Here is a 12,644-nt window from a genome sequence, read left to right as displayed (position 1 = left end):
AGTGGAAGCTTGTCCGCTTTGTACAACTCCCCAACTCCTTCGAGAGAAAAGCCATGTGAAAGGGCTGTTTGATGTGGTAGTTGCGATGCCTGCCTTCTGCCCAACAACCCATTGGTTGCCAAGCAAGTGGGTGACCTAGGTTGAAGAGTAACCCAACCTTGAGGACATTTTGAACCCACATCTCCCTCTTCTCAGGAGAGTGTCTTAAGCCCCAAGCTATGGGTAGGCTCTCTATCCTGTTTAAAGCTGGGCCACTGGGTTGGAAAGAAATGCAAGGATTGTGGAGCTGGAAGGAGAGGATGCAAGAGGCACACTGACTCCATAACCCACTGAAGAGGGCAGTTTCTTGTGCAGGAGAGATTTCTGGTCCTGGCCGCCCCCAGTGCTTTTTTGCATTTTGCATCAAGCAGTCATTGGGTAAAATGCTCAAACAGTCATTGGAAGCATTGGGCATAAGGTGGGGACTGCTGTTGTCTGCCAGATAGCGGTCTTGTCTCCGGGTTAACTGGATCCTGACATGACAAGGGCTTGCTATGCTGCCTGTTGCATGGATGGGATAGGTATGCAAGGTCCTCTGGGTGGAATAGGGTTTCACTCCTGAGGCAAGGCACATACAAAGACACAGACATCTTAGGGGTGGAATAGGATCTGGGGCTAAACGTTGTTATCGTTCTTAACCTTTAGACTGCAAGAAAGAATCAGGACCTGTATTTTCATAGGGGTATCAGCTCAGTCTGTTGTTGCAGCCCCTGTTCTGGCCCCCACAATCAGTTGCATTAGGAATTGCATGCACAAATGGCAGAAAATATAATGGTTGTTCAGGTAGTAAGATGCCTTAAATAACATTACTTCTGTTTGCAGTGGCAATGGCCTTGTCTCTCCTATAGGGTATATAGGCAGGAGGTGGGTTTTTAAAAATTTTTTAAGGGCATAAATGATGTCCATGTTATAGGATGTGCAAAGGCAGGTACCTTGTGGCTGCCCTGCATGTCCCCTGTGTTCTGGTCACAAAACAGTGAAAGTACGTCCTACACAGTGCTGCTAGGTGTGTGTAACTGGATGTGGAACAAATGGGCAGCAGTATTATAACGAAGGCCCCTGGGGGTCAATGTAAAGGGAGCAATAAAATGGTGGCAGCAGCCAGGGAATTTGAGTTTCTGGGGTCAGGTAAGACTCTGTGATACTCAGACCACCACCACCATCCTCCACTCCCAGGCACCTCTGCCCAGGGCCCCAACATTGCTAGTTACGCTTCTGGTGGACAGAGCTATACTGGATGGAGGGGGATATTGCTTTCCTCTGAAGTAAGAAGGAGGCCAGACAGCATACTGCGAGTCTGGAGCTGCATAGTGGTGTGTTGCTCCTTACTAGGGCTTTGTGGCAAGTTTTTGGAGTGAACCCCACACGTGTGAACCCACGTATATTTGTCTTGTACTAGCAAGTAAGGTTTAGAGATGCCCATGAACAACTGGTGCCTCCTGAGACTGGGGGGGGCTTCATTTGTAGTTGGCGGTGAGCAGGGACCACTTGCAGATGCTGGCAGTGGTGTTGGCAGGGTGGTGGGGACCGCCTGCAGACATCAGCGGTGACGTTGCCGGTGAGTGGGGGGAGGAGGCAGGTGGCAAGCAGCAGCTGCCCACAGAAGCCAGCGGTGACCAGTCTTGGGGGGGCATACCCCCCCCCCTTGTGCCTCTCATACACGTCACCTACGGAGATGCCAGTTCTGTCATTTTGGCTCCAGATATTTCATAACTATGTACTTCCCATTTTAACGGTGGAGGCCACAACAGCCAACAGTACTCCAGCCTTAGCATTAGGTTAGTACGTTTTATCTTTGAAATTATTTTTAACTGGGTTACTGTAGGTGTGCTAAAGGTATTGGAGTCCCAGCCACAAAAGGTTGACTTTCAGCGCGGTTCAGGAATAGTACATTGAATTCATTTTAAGGAAAAATCAAAGCACCTGCACTTGTCAGGAAAAGGATCTCTTTGTCTGATAAGGAAATGTCCTTTTCACAATTATACGTTGTCTGTGACTGTTCTTCCCTGAAAGAGTAATGAGAGCAAGGTGAAACCAGATACATAGTGCAAGTTACTTTTTTTGAAAATTTTAATAAGAAATAATTGCACATCTATTTACCCCAGGATCAGCAATCAAGACAGACCATTGACAGGCTTAATACAAAATATAAGAAAAAAATGCTCTTTTTATAATCTCAATGTTGTAGTGTTTGTGTAGAAAAGTTCGTAAAGTTTCTTTATTATTTAGTATAACGTTAGCTGCAGCATTATCTGTGAAGGGTCTGTGACGCTCTCCATTATAAATCCACATTTTCAAAGGATCGCAGTTGGGAAAGAAACAGTTCCTCTGGGCTCAGGTCGTTGTTAACACTGCTCTGGGTTTATTAACCTTAACTTGAACGTCTTAAAAAATGTGAAAAGTGCTACCTAGTGGTGTACCAATGCACAGCAATCGGTTTTATACCGTTTAGACCTGGCGCCAACAACCTTAATAAGCTACGGGCTGGAACAGCCCAGCTCCAGTCCAGCACAGACCAGGTGGCTTCGGCAGTACGTCAGCAACATTGGGGTTGGGGATGTTGCTTGTGCCCATGCTGGACCCGTGGGAGCTGTGTCTGTGCCGTCGTTGCTTCATCCCAGTTGTAGCGTGGGCATAGCTTCCAGCTGGTAGCATCTGAGCTGGGGCCAGGCAGCTGGAAACTGCGTCCTTGCCGCTTCCACTCCTCCCCTCCAGCCCTACCTCCCAGCTTCAGCATGGGCACTGCCAGCCCTGGCTCACTTCCCCACCGGCTGGAAGCCTCACCCGTGTTGCGGGTAGGGAGAAACTACAGCAATATGGCCACAGCTTCCAGCTGCCTGGGCCCCGCACAGCTCCTCTCTGCTGCAGGAGGGGCGCAGATAGAGGCAAAGCCTTGCGTCTCTACGGACCAGGTCTGTATTTGTCTATAACGAACAAATATGCCAATAGGCGAATCCCCAGCAAGGGGCTTAGTTCTGCCCGGGCCAGTTCTCACAAGGCGCTGTGCGTCTCCGCTTGCAATGAAGGGCAATGGGAGTTGAAGGCACGCTGTACCTGGTGGGATTGGGACCTCAGTTAGGCTCTTTTGCTATCAAAACCAGATTTTTAAAATGCTCACTTGTATGTTATGTGTGGCATGTACATGCTGTTCTATTAAAGAATAAAAGAAAGTATGAAGTTTGACCTCAGCCAAGGTTTTATCATGCCTGCCCCGCTAGTGAACTCTAAACCAGAGCAGTTTGATGGAATTCAGTAGGTTTCCTCTTAATTTTTATTTCTTTCTTTTTGGCAAAGGGAAGCGGTGCTACGTTCTGAGGCAATGCTAACATGAGCTTTTTTCCATGTCCCATGGAAAGCTGTGGCTTCCCAGGAAAAGGAACGAAACCCGCCTGCCCTTACGTTTGACCGCTCCTTTTCATTTTCAAAATAAAGGTCCCTTCATTCCCAAATAATACGCACGTTCAGTTTTTCCCCAGGAATACTTGGAGTGAGCTAATCCGATGACATAGCAGCGTGGATGCTGCCGGCTGGATCAGCATTTTTGCTGTTAGTCACTGCATAGCAACTTCCCCGCTCTTGACAGTTCTCATAGTTGCCCCTGGGAGGGACGAGAAAAGAGCAGTCCATAAAGTTCCCATTGGCTCGAAAGCAGAAACATCTGCTGGAGTCGTGAGCAGTTTGTTCGCCGAGTTCAATAACAGAAAAGCCTGCAGTTGATCAGCTGTGCCTTCAGAAACAGGCACGACTCCAGTCAATAGAATTTATTGCAGGGAGTTTAGGAGCCATGGAGAAGATTAGGGCAATGGCAAAATGTGTCAAAATATGTTTTTCCTTCATTGGTTTCATAAATAAGCTTTGCAAGAAGTAAGGAATGACTCCGGCTAGCCTTCCGATACTTGTGGTGACTCACCTAGCTCTTTGCAAGTTACAACAGCACAACATTGTATTCATGCTCCCAAATAGATCGAATCAGCTTTAAGTCGTTAAGTCTTGCCACGGTTGTAATGACGTGACACTGTGTCGGCAGAATATCTTGAGAACACATGCTGCTTAGACGATGTCTTTAAGTGTGGAAGTGTGCATATAACAAACGCTATATCGACTTCAACAAATGTGGCAATTGCATAGGACCTCAGTGAGAAAGTTGGCACGTTGCAAGATCTGGGCCCTAATGTGTACAGCGCTGTACATAATTAAAATAGGCCCGGAAATAATTTGGGGGTATTACAACTTTAAGAATGAAGATGTGTTGCATTAAGGAGGTGTCAAACGTGGCTCCATAATTGAGGCTGGGCTAAGATATGCATTTAAAAACCAATTCTAAAATCCTTTTATTTCATATAATGTATGGATTTTTGAAAGCCCTGTGCTGTTTATGTGTTACAGAGGCGCCATTCTCTAGTTATGGTTGCATTTGTGTCTGCTTTGCCATTATAAACCTGCATGATTAAGGGTTTACAACACAGCTTTAAAAAATTTGCAGTGGGTGGAAACCTGGCACATAAAGGTCAGCCCTCGAGCAGTATTTTTAAACCAATTATTTTAGGTTATGCAGATATAAAAGTATCCATTATAGCTTCATCTAAGGGTGTCCAGTGGGTTGCGACATCAGAGTGCAAAGCTCATTTGTCTTACTAAACCAAAAATGGTTTTAATTACATTGTCCCCTTACTTTGCCTTTTTGGTGCCCTCTGCTTCCCCTTGATGGGTACAGTTCCTCTGGTATACAGTCCAGCCCTCTGTTTCAAGCCACAAGGAAAAACACCAGGGACAGGAGTGGAAAAAAAGGTCACGTGTCTTATCATGCTAATCACTTGCTTCCCCTCTCTCCCCCCCTTTTAATTTCTTGGCTCTTTCTCTAATGTGAAGTTGCATTTGCTGCCATGGAAAGTGTACTGATTAGACCATAACCTTTAATGATACCTTTCTAATGCCCCAACGAGCAACAATCATGAGACTCGATCCTTTCAGTGATGAGCCCGCGATTCCTTTTTGTAGCAAAATATAAACAGTTATTCCCTTAAGACTGTATATTGAATGGTAACGGTTGTGAGGTTGAAGATTACTTTGATCCAGAAAAAATTCTGTGGTATCAGTGCACAGGCTCAAGAACTAGAAGTTGCTTTTTGTAGCAACATATGTAAATGCTGTCAGAATAGGAAATGGGAATGAAACTATTAATAGGGTGGCAAAATGTTCTCTATTAAATTTCTCCCATTGCATCTGCCTCTGGAATAGCACGAAGAGAGATTTTCTAGTAATGTAAGATCCCGTAGCACTTTTCAGAGATGTATGGCATTAATGCCAGCATTGGGGCCAGAATCCAGCTGAGGTCCTATGCCTACCTATTTCCCTGCAGCAAGTTCAGCTGAGTGCAATATATTTTACAGCCTGCCCTAAAGTGTCATATAGCATTACTATAAATCATTAATCATTTGGCACGTTTGACTGCAGAAGTTGTTATATTTTGCTGGTGGGTGAAACAATCCCTGCGTGTAACATATATCCATTTCAGATCAAGCTCTGCTTTCCGTTACGTTCCTACAATGCAATGAGAGGCTTTGCCATTTGCAGAGAACTGTGCAAAAGTTATCTTTGAAAAAACTTTCCATCAAAACAGAGGCCAGAGTGCTCTGGCACTGCTTTTCCTGGAGAGCCATTAGCAATGAACATCCCACTTTTAAAGAAGTGGCCCACAATGGGCAGAGAAAGGAGACTTAGTCCCATTTAAAAAAAATATATAATTGCTCATAAGGGCTTGTTACCTCAAACATGCACATGAATAATTACTCGGGTGTTGTTTCACTGACATTATAGGAGGGTGGCTTGCCCAGGTGAAGTGATTTGTTTGTATAAGTGTGTGCAGGATAGCGCCTTAATTTTCTTAGGAGTGCTAAATGCTAAGGGTATGGATGCCTAAGGACAACGCACGGAGAAATAGGAAGTGGATAGAAGCAAAGCATCACATCAGTGGGCTTTTGCTTTCTGTGATAGTGTTGTGTTACTTGATTTTAGAAATACAAGACCCTCAATAAAGGCATCAATGTGCCTGATACTTTCAATCCTCCATATATTTTAATCTGATTTCAAATTTAAAAATTGACAGGGTAGTAAGAAGTCTGTAAACAATTGCACATTTTCACTATGTACTATATTCTTGCAGGTCTGTTCTGCCTGTGAACTTTCCTAAAAAACATATTTTAACTTTGTTTGCTTCCATCCTCCGGATACCTGCACAACTGGGCATACATGCCTATAGAGCATTAGCTATCTGCAAAGACAATTTGCCCATCATTATCATTATTTTATTATTATTATTATTATTGTTGTTGTTGTTGTTGTTGTTACTTATTACTTTATTGAGCAGCTCATGAGTTATAGATATTGAAAAATATGAAATGTCTTTGTCATGAACACATTGCAGCTATTATGATCAAATAGGTAACGGTGCAAGGCAGCTGATATGATGTGAATCATCTACAGTTACCCGGATTTTTAAAAAAATGCAGTTGCCAAGCCAGCTTCAAACTAAGTGCATTAATGTCAAGATGAGGTGATCATATTAGTTCTGAAGCCAGGGAAGCGCGCTGCGTGTTCAAGGTTGGTATGTTTGCCAGTGCCTCAGGATAAGTTTTGTCACTGTAGCTTAACACTGTTCAAATTCTCTTGAAGTGGACAATTTGAAAAGTTTGTGTAGCAAGCTTGTATCATTGGTGGCATTTGTCAGTATTAGATCCCTCAAGACAACTTAGGCAGGGTAGTCATTGCAGTGGAGTTGTTCGGTGTGACTGCTAGCTTCTGGCAGAAAGAAGTATACCAGGCTGCATTATCATAGTGTTTACAAGCCTAGAAATAATGTGGAGGTGGGTAAGTTTTCAGAACAGGAGCTTCTTTAGACTTCACAGCACCAGTGCTCACTAACCTTGCTCTGCGTCCCCAGAAAGTGTCCCAATTCCATGGACGTACGTATGTTGCTGCATTATTACACGCGTGAGAAAGCACCTTCCAAAAACATCCAGCAGAATAAATGACATTTCTGAATTCTTGTTTCTTTTCACAGTGGTCCCACCTGGGAGTCCTGGACCTATTACTCGTCATGAGTCATACGACAGTTTAGCATCTGACCACAGTGGTCAGGAGGACGAAGAGTGGCTTTCCCAGGTATGGGTTTTGGGGATGTCAGGAGAGAAATGCACGTAGCATCTATTAAGACTGAAACTTGGTAAAGGCCACAATACAGCAGTAGACTATATCTAAACTTAGCTTCAATCTTGGCTTCTGTGGGATGAGTTTGGCAGTCTACATGAATTCCCAGCGGTAGGTATCGACATTTTAAACGAGCATAAACAAAGCCCCGATGCGTGCTGGCACTAATTACAACCTTGGCAACCTCAGCATAGAATAGGAGTACTAATTTGGCCATGAAAAATAAGTTGCCCTCTCCACCCCTGTAGATGTGGTCCCTTTTATTCAGGGGTAAGGAAATTGGCTTGGCAGAGTGGGGAAGCCTGCTTATTTGTAACCTATGCTACACTCCATTATTTCCTAACTTCAGGCTAAGGGAGTAGCTTGCTTACAGCACGTCTTTATTTGTGAGTTGCTACCTTCCCTCAGTGCTAGATTCATCCAGTTTTTATTGAATGCCACTACTATAGTGCTGCATGAAGATCTCGATCTAAATTAAATCTCTTGTTTATGAAGTCAGCTTTTAAGTCAGGGTTAATTACTATTGCATACAGTGGGAATGCTCCCTGGGTAAGATCTGAAGAAGTGTAACAGGATTCGGCTCAGCCAAAACGTTGCCTTGCAGACTTATGTCATGAATAATAAAATAAAGTTCCATTTCTATGCGTTTTTCAAATTGGCTTTTGAAATGTAGGAAGAGTTAAAAATAACCAAACAGCAATGAAAAGTAAATGAATTTATCAACTCAATTGTTCAGCATCCTGACAGACTGTGAACTTTCTTTAATTTGGGTATGTTACTAAATAGGTGCATGGTCCATTCAAAGCTTATGCCCAGCTTTCACATTTTAAATATAGTATGATTTTGGATATGACTGTTTTGACCCCTGGATATCCAGGAGTCAAAAAAACCTGCGGGGGGGGGGGAAAGCGAAGCAATGCACGCACAGGCACCCGGGGTAATTTGCCGCATGCTAAGCGTGCGTGGCACAGGCGTTCTCCAGGGACAAGTAGCAGTGGCACAAGGTGCACCGCTGCTACTTGTCCCCGGGGAAGCAAACATCCACACTCATCGGGACATGCCTGCTGAGTTCAAGAGGGCCTGGATTTCATCCCCAGCTTCTAATAATTTTCAAAATATTACAGTTACATTGCCCATTTTGTATCCCAATATCATTTGGATAGTTAATGATTTAGCTAATGTTATTGGTCTGATGACTCTATAAAGGAAAGCAGGTCTCTCCCCAAAAGAAGACAAGAGTAAAGTGAAGCACTGGCATACAGGCTGGTTGACTTCTACTGCAGAGTTTACACAAAGTAGTTGTAGAAGCTTAGTGGCACTCAGGCGCTGTCATAACTATTCTGCGTTAGAGTAGCAAATATATTTATACAAAAAAAAATCCCAGATGAGTTCTCTTAGGACACAAAAAGGGAAAGCAGGAAAAGCACTAGGAATGCTTAATATTTGCTAAGTGAAAAGAGCGATGATATCTCTTCTGAACATGAAGATGCTGGCGTTCTCTAAGCAAGCCACTTCAGATTAAGCCCAAAGTGCGTGTATGTTTTTCAAAATTAAAGTGTTGTTATCAACAGTAACAGCATGCCGTGAAAAAACACTGCCCTTCACTTCAACTTTTCAATTAGAACAGTGGGTAATGTGTGCTGTCAGTGTGAAGTAGATACAATATGTTTGTCCTGCACACAACAGGAGAGTGAATAGGAACATCTGGACATAGCCTCGGTGAAATTGCAAAGGCATCTGTTTACCTCTCGGCTCTGTGACACTGATGGTTTCAAGCTTAAAATATACAGCATGCTTTATCTGTGGCCTAATTTGCATTGCTGCATAAAAGCTACTCGACTCAGAAACCACCACAGTCAATCTGAGTTACCGCAAGATAAACAGAAATATGAAAGTTGTACTAACCGGACTATGCATTTGTCCTCCTGGATTTACAGATAGCAGCTGCCTTAGAATAATGTTTTCAGAACCCTTCACAGGACATCTTGGAAAAATCCATAGTCAAAAATACAAAAAAAAAATGTTAATTAAAAAAAAAAAAATCCCTAAAATGCTAAAAAAGATGCTTTATGAAACATGCCTAAAGACATCCATGTGAGCATCCTTGGTAAACTGCCGTCCATCTGTAAGCTTGTTCATTGCTTTGATAGAAACTCATATAAATTTAATAGCCTGATTAATTTTTAAACTTTGAAAATACCAGCTCGCAAGTTGAATTTCTGATTTTTTTTTTTTTTTTTTTTTTTTTTTTAAAGCGTTGATGCTTTATTTTGTTTTTATGGCTGAGTTGGCCATTTCACTCAGAGGCCTTGTTTTCAGGTTCTGTACCGTTTGAAACGAGTACGATTTGAACTGATCGTGCTTGTTTGCGTTCTTAGCGGTGACTTCTTGAATGTTTGAAAAGAATGTTTTCATCCGGTTTTCAGTATGAAAACAGCATTTTGACATTTTCAAAAAAAACATTTTGTATGCTTCGCTTACTGGAAGTGACTTATTTTTCAGCTTATTTGTAAGATATTTAAACGCCCATTGAAAGCAAAGCAAGTATCTTGCACTACGGGTAAGAGTCTTTAAAAACCTGAAAGTTTGAAATTGCATACTTTGCACACATTTTCTGTACTCTTTTGTTTGGAATGACAGGGCCTCGCAAGCACATTGAAAATAGACTCTTGTGCTTTGTTTAAAGTGTCAGACTTTTAACTGAATCATATACGTTAAGCATTTAGCTACATTTTTAAATGTATATATTTATTATATATTCTCTCTCTCTCTCTCTCTCTCTCTCTCTCTCTCTCTCTCTCTCTCTATATATATATAATGTAGTCAAGTGGCTCTAGTTCTTTGCTCTCTTATGTTTGTATTCCCATTGCTGCCTGCAAATGATGCTGCTTTCCAGCAAGATGGTCTTTGCCAGCAGTAGCCTCTGAAATGCCAGCTGTAATTATGCCCCTTGTTATGAAATACAATTCACACATTATCCATGTGAAGAAGTGCTGGTGTAACGTGTGAACTTTCAGAAGGCTGACCTAAACAAAATAGTAACAGCTTCCTTTTGAAGAGAAAGTCCTCTGACCTGATCGAGATTAAAGTAATTCATGAAAATGTATGGGGCAAGATTTTTTTTGTTTCCACTTGATTTGTACAGACAAAGAGTGAAGTCTATTCTTCTGTTGGGTGGGGGGAATGCTCAATTTTTAGTTTCGTGACACTAGCAGTCATTTTATACTGATAAAAGCAAGATACAAATTGAATTATTTGGCATGACGGCCATAAGGGAAGTCCAGAGGCTTCACAGTGATTCAGAAGGTTTTAAAGATTTTTGTATCCTGAAAATGTTTTTCAAATCAAACTATCAGTGAAATTTCTGTGTGATACACATTTTACATGTGGAGCTCAGTTTTCAAAATCTTATTAATATTTCCAGATTCTGCACATGAATGCCCAGGGTAGGTCAGAGATGTGTAAAACAAGTGTTCCTGCACCTGCCTGTACATATGTGCATCCCAACATTAGTGTTTGGACATTCTCCCTAGGAGGCAATACTGGAGAACGGGATTCACTGTAGATCGTTATTTGGGAGGGTTAAGTTGTCCCTCACATTTAGAAAGCTGTTTAACCTCAAATGATCCCGTTTAGGTTCTACACATTTAATTTGGTATCATTGGCCAGATCTGGAGCCATGCAGAGTGTTCACCGAGACCATGAGAACCGCAGAATTGGACTCCCTATAAAAGATCCCAATTTTCTTTGTTCCTGTCTCTTCTAAAGGGATGGGGCAAAATCTGCTGTTCATTTCCAGTGGGATTCTCAAGAGTTCATGAGATTGAGAGAATTGCTCAATGTGTTACTCAGTTCAGGTTATTTTTAACAACATGTCATACCACTTTCGTAGGTTGAGATAGTGACTCACACTGGACCTCACCGCCGCCTGTGGATGGGCCCCCAGTTCCAGTTCAAAACAATTCATCCATCAGGCCAAACGACAGTAATTTCCTCCAGTTCGTCTGTGCTGCAGTCACATGGGCCAAGTGACACACCACAGCCTCTTCTGGACTTCGACACGGATGATCTTGATCTCAACAGTCTCAGGTACGAATAAAGTGCATTTTCTAAGGATGTTTCTCGATAACTTACACTCGCAGTAACCTGTTACTTACAGAAATATCTTCTGCATTGCACGTGTAACGATTCTCATCAGCCTGGTCAAGATCAGAATCTTAGAAGATCACTTGACTCGTTATCAGTAAAAAGCGAACAAACAAATTATTCAGGGCAAAGTGTGGAGAAAAATTTCTCCCCAAATGACTTTAGAAGTTGCTTGGATTCCTTTCTGTTGTTGCCTCTTGCATGAGTAACAGCAGAAGGTGGTGCAAAGTCCAGTGTTCCTGTTCTTCGGTCTCTTAAAACGTTCAAGGCTTCTTTAGCTTTCACAGTTTCTGCTTTGCTTAGCAAGTTTCTCTGTTAGAAAATGACTAGGAGCATTAGGGTGTAGATTTATAACCTGCTGACCATAAAGAGGTCAGTTTGTTAGAACATGAAATGAACCACTGGAATGTCCCTCCTCCCGCCCACCCTTCTTTCCCTTACTTAAGAGTAATGTGAAAAACTCTGATCATAGATTTGAACCCAAGGCTGCACTGGATAACCTTTTGCCTCCTGCATCGTTTTTTTTGTTGTTGGCAACCTTGCACCATGAGGGAAGTAGCCTCTGCATGCAGCACACTGGATAACACATCTCAATAGGTTATCCACTGCCTCCCTCTTAAGCAGTGATTTTTAATTCCTATGCGTGTCAGAAGTCTCTGCAGCCTGTATGGTTGCAATGAAGAATGAACAAGCTTCACTAAGTCTACAGGTTTCAGAGGCTGCACGTGGTTCTTAAATCCAGAGTTTCATGGGATGTGGGCTCTTTTCTTAACTCCCAGTAATATAAAAATGGGAGTGTAAAATGTGGAGAACTGAGTAGGCTCCATGGAGGAGCTGATCTTAAAGGGTGCTTGTACATGAGCCAGGAGGCTGCTCTGATGCACTGTAATCACAGCGCGTCCGAGCAGACTTGATCAATCCCCGCACTTCAAAACAGCATCAGGGTCGCTTTAACTAAAGCTCGTTTGACGAGCTTTAGATAAAGCGCCCCACCACCATTTTGAAGCGCAGGGATGCTCATTCACGAGATGCTCCAGGGTCTCGGAGCCACTCTAATTAAAGTGCCCCCCCACCCCCGGAGCACATGTGAAAATCCCAGTGTCTTCAAACAGGGGAGTTGTCCCATTGACTTCGGTGAAATTACTCCCATCCGTTCCGGATTGGGCTCTTAAGGTGCACACTAGGTATCAAGTCTTTCCAGGGATTTGGGATCTCATCCAGATGTTTTCAAGAACAGCATATATGTATGGAAA

The 12,644-nt window shown here is 42.8% G+C and overlaps 1 protein-coding gene across 2 annotated transcripts in view; it reads left to right on the top strand.

Moving 5' to 3' along the window:
• BCAS3 (BCAS3, microtubule associated cell migration factor) overlaps positions 1–12,644 on the top strand; it is a 447,594-nt gene that overhangs the window by 207,192 nt on the left and 227,758 nt on the right. For both annotated transcript variants that reach the window (XM_025210099.1, XM_025210105.1), the window contains exons 21-22: positions 7,100–7,200; positions 11,138–11,334. In XM_025210099.1, coding sequence (XP_025065884.1) covers positions 7,100–7,200; positions 11,138–11,334 — 298 coding nt within the window. The remainder of the gene's footprint in view (positions 1–7,099; positions 7,201–11,137; positions 11,335–12,644) is intronic.

Source organism: Alligator sinensis, unplaced genomic scaffold (assembly GCF_000455745.1).
Source record: "Alligator sinensis unplaced genomic scaffold, ASM45574v1 scaffold118_1, whole genome shotgun sequence".
NCBI lineage: Eukaryota > Metazoa > Chordata > Crocodylia > Alligatoridae > Alligator > Alligator sinensis.
The sequence above is the reverse complement of the archived record's forward strand: the minus strand, read 5'-3'. Positions and strand labels throughout refer to the sequence as shown.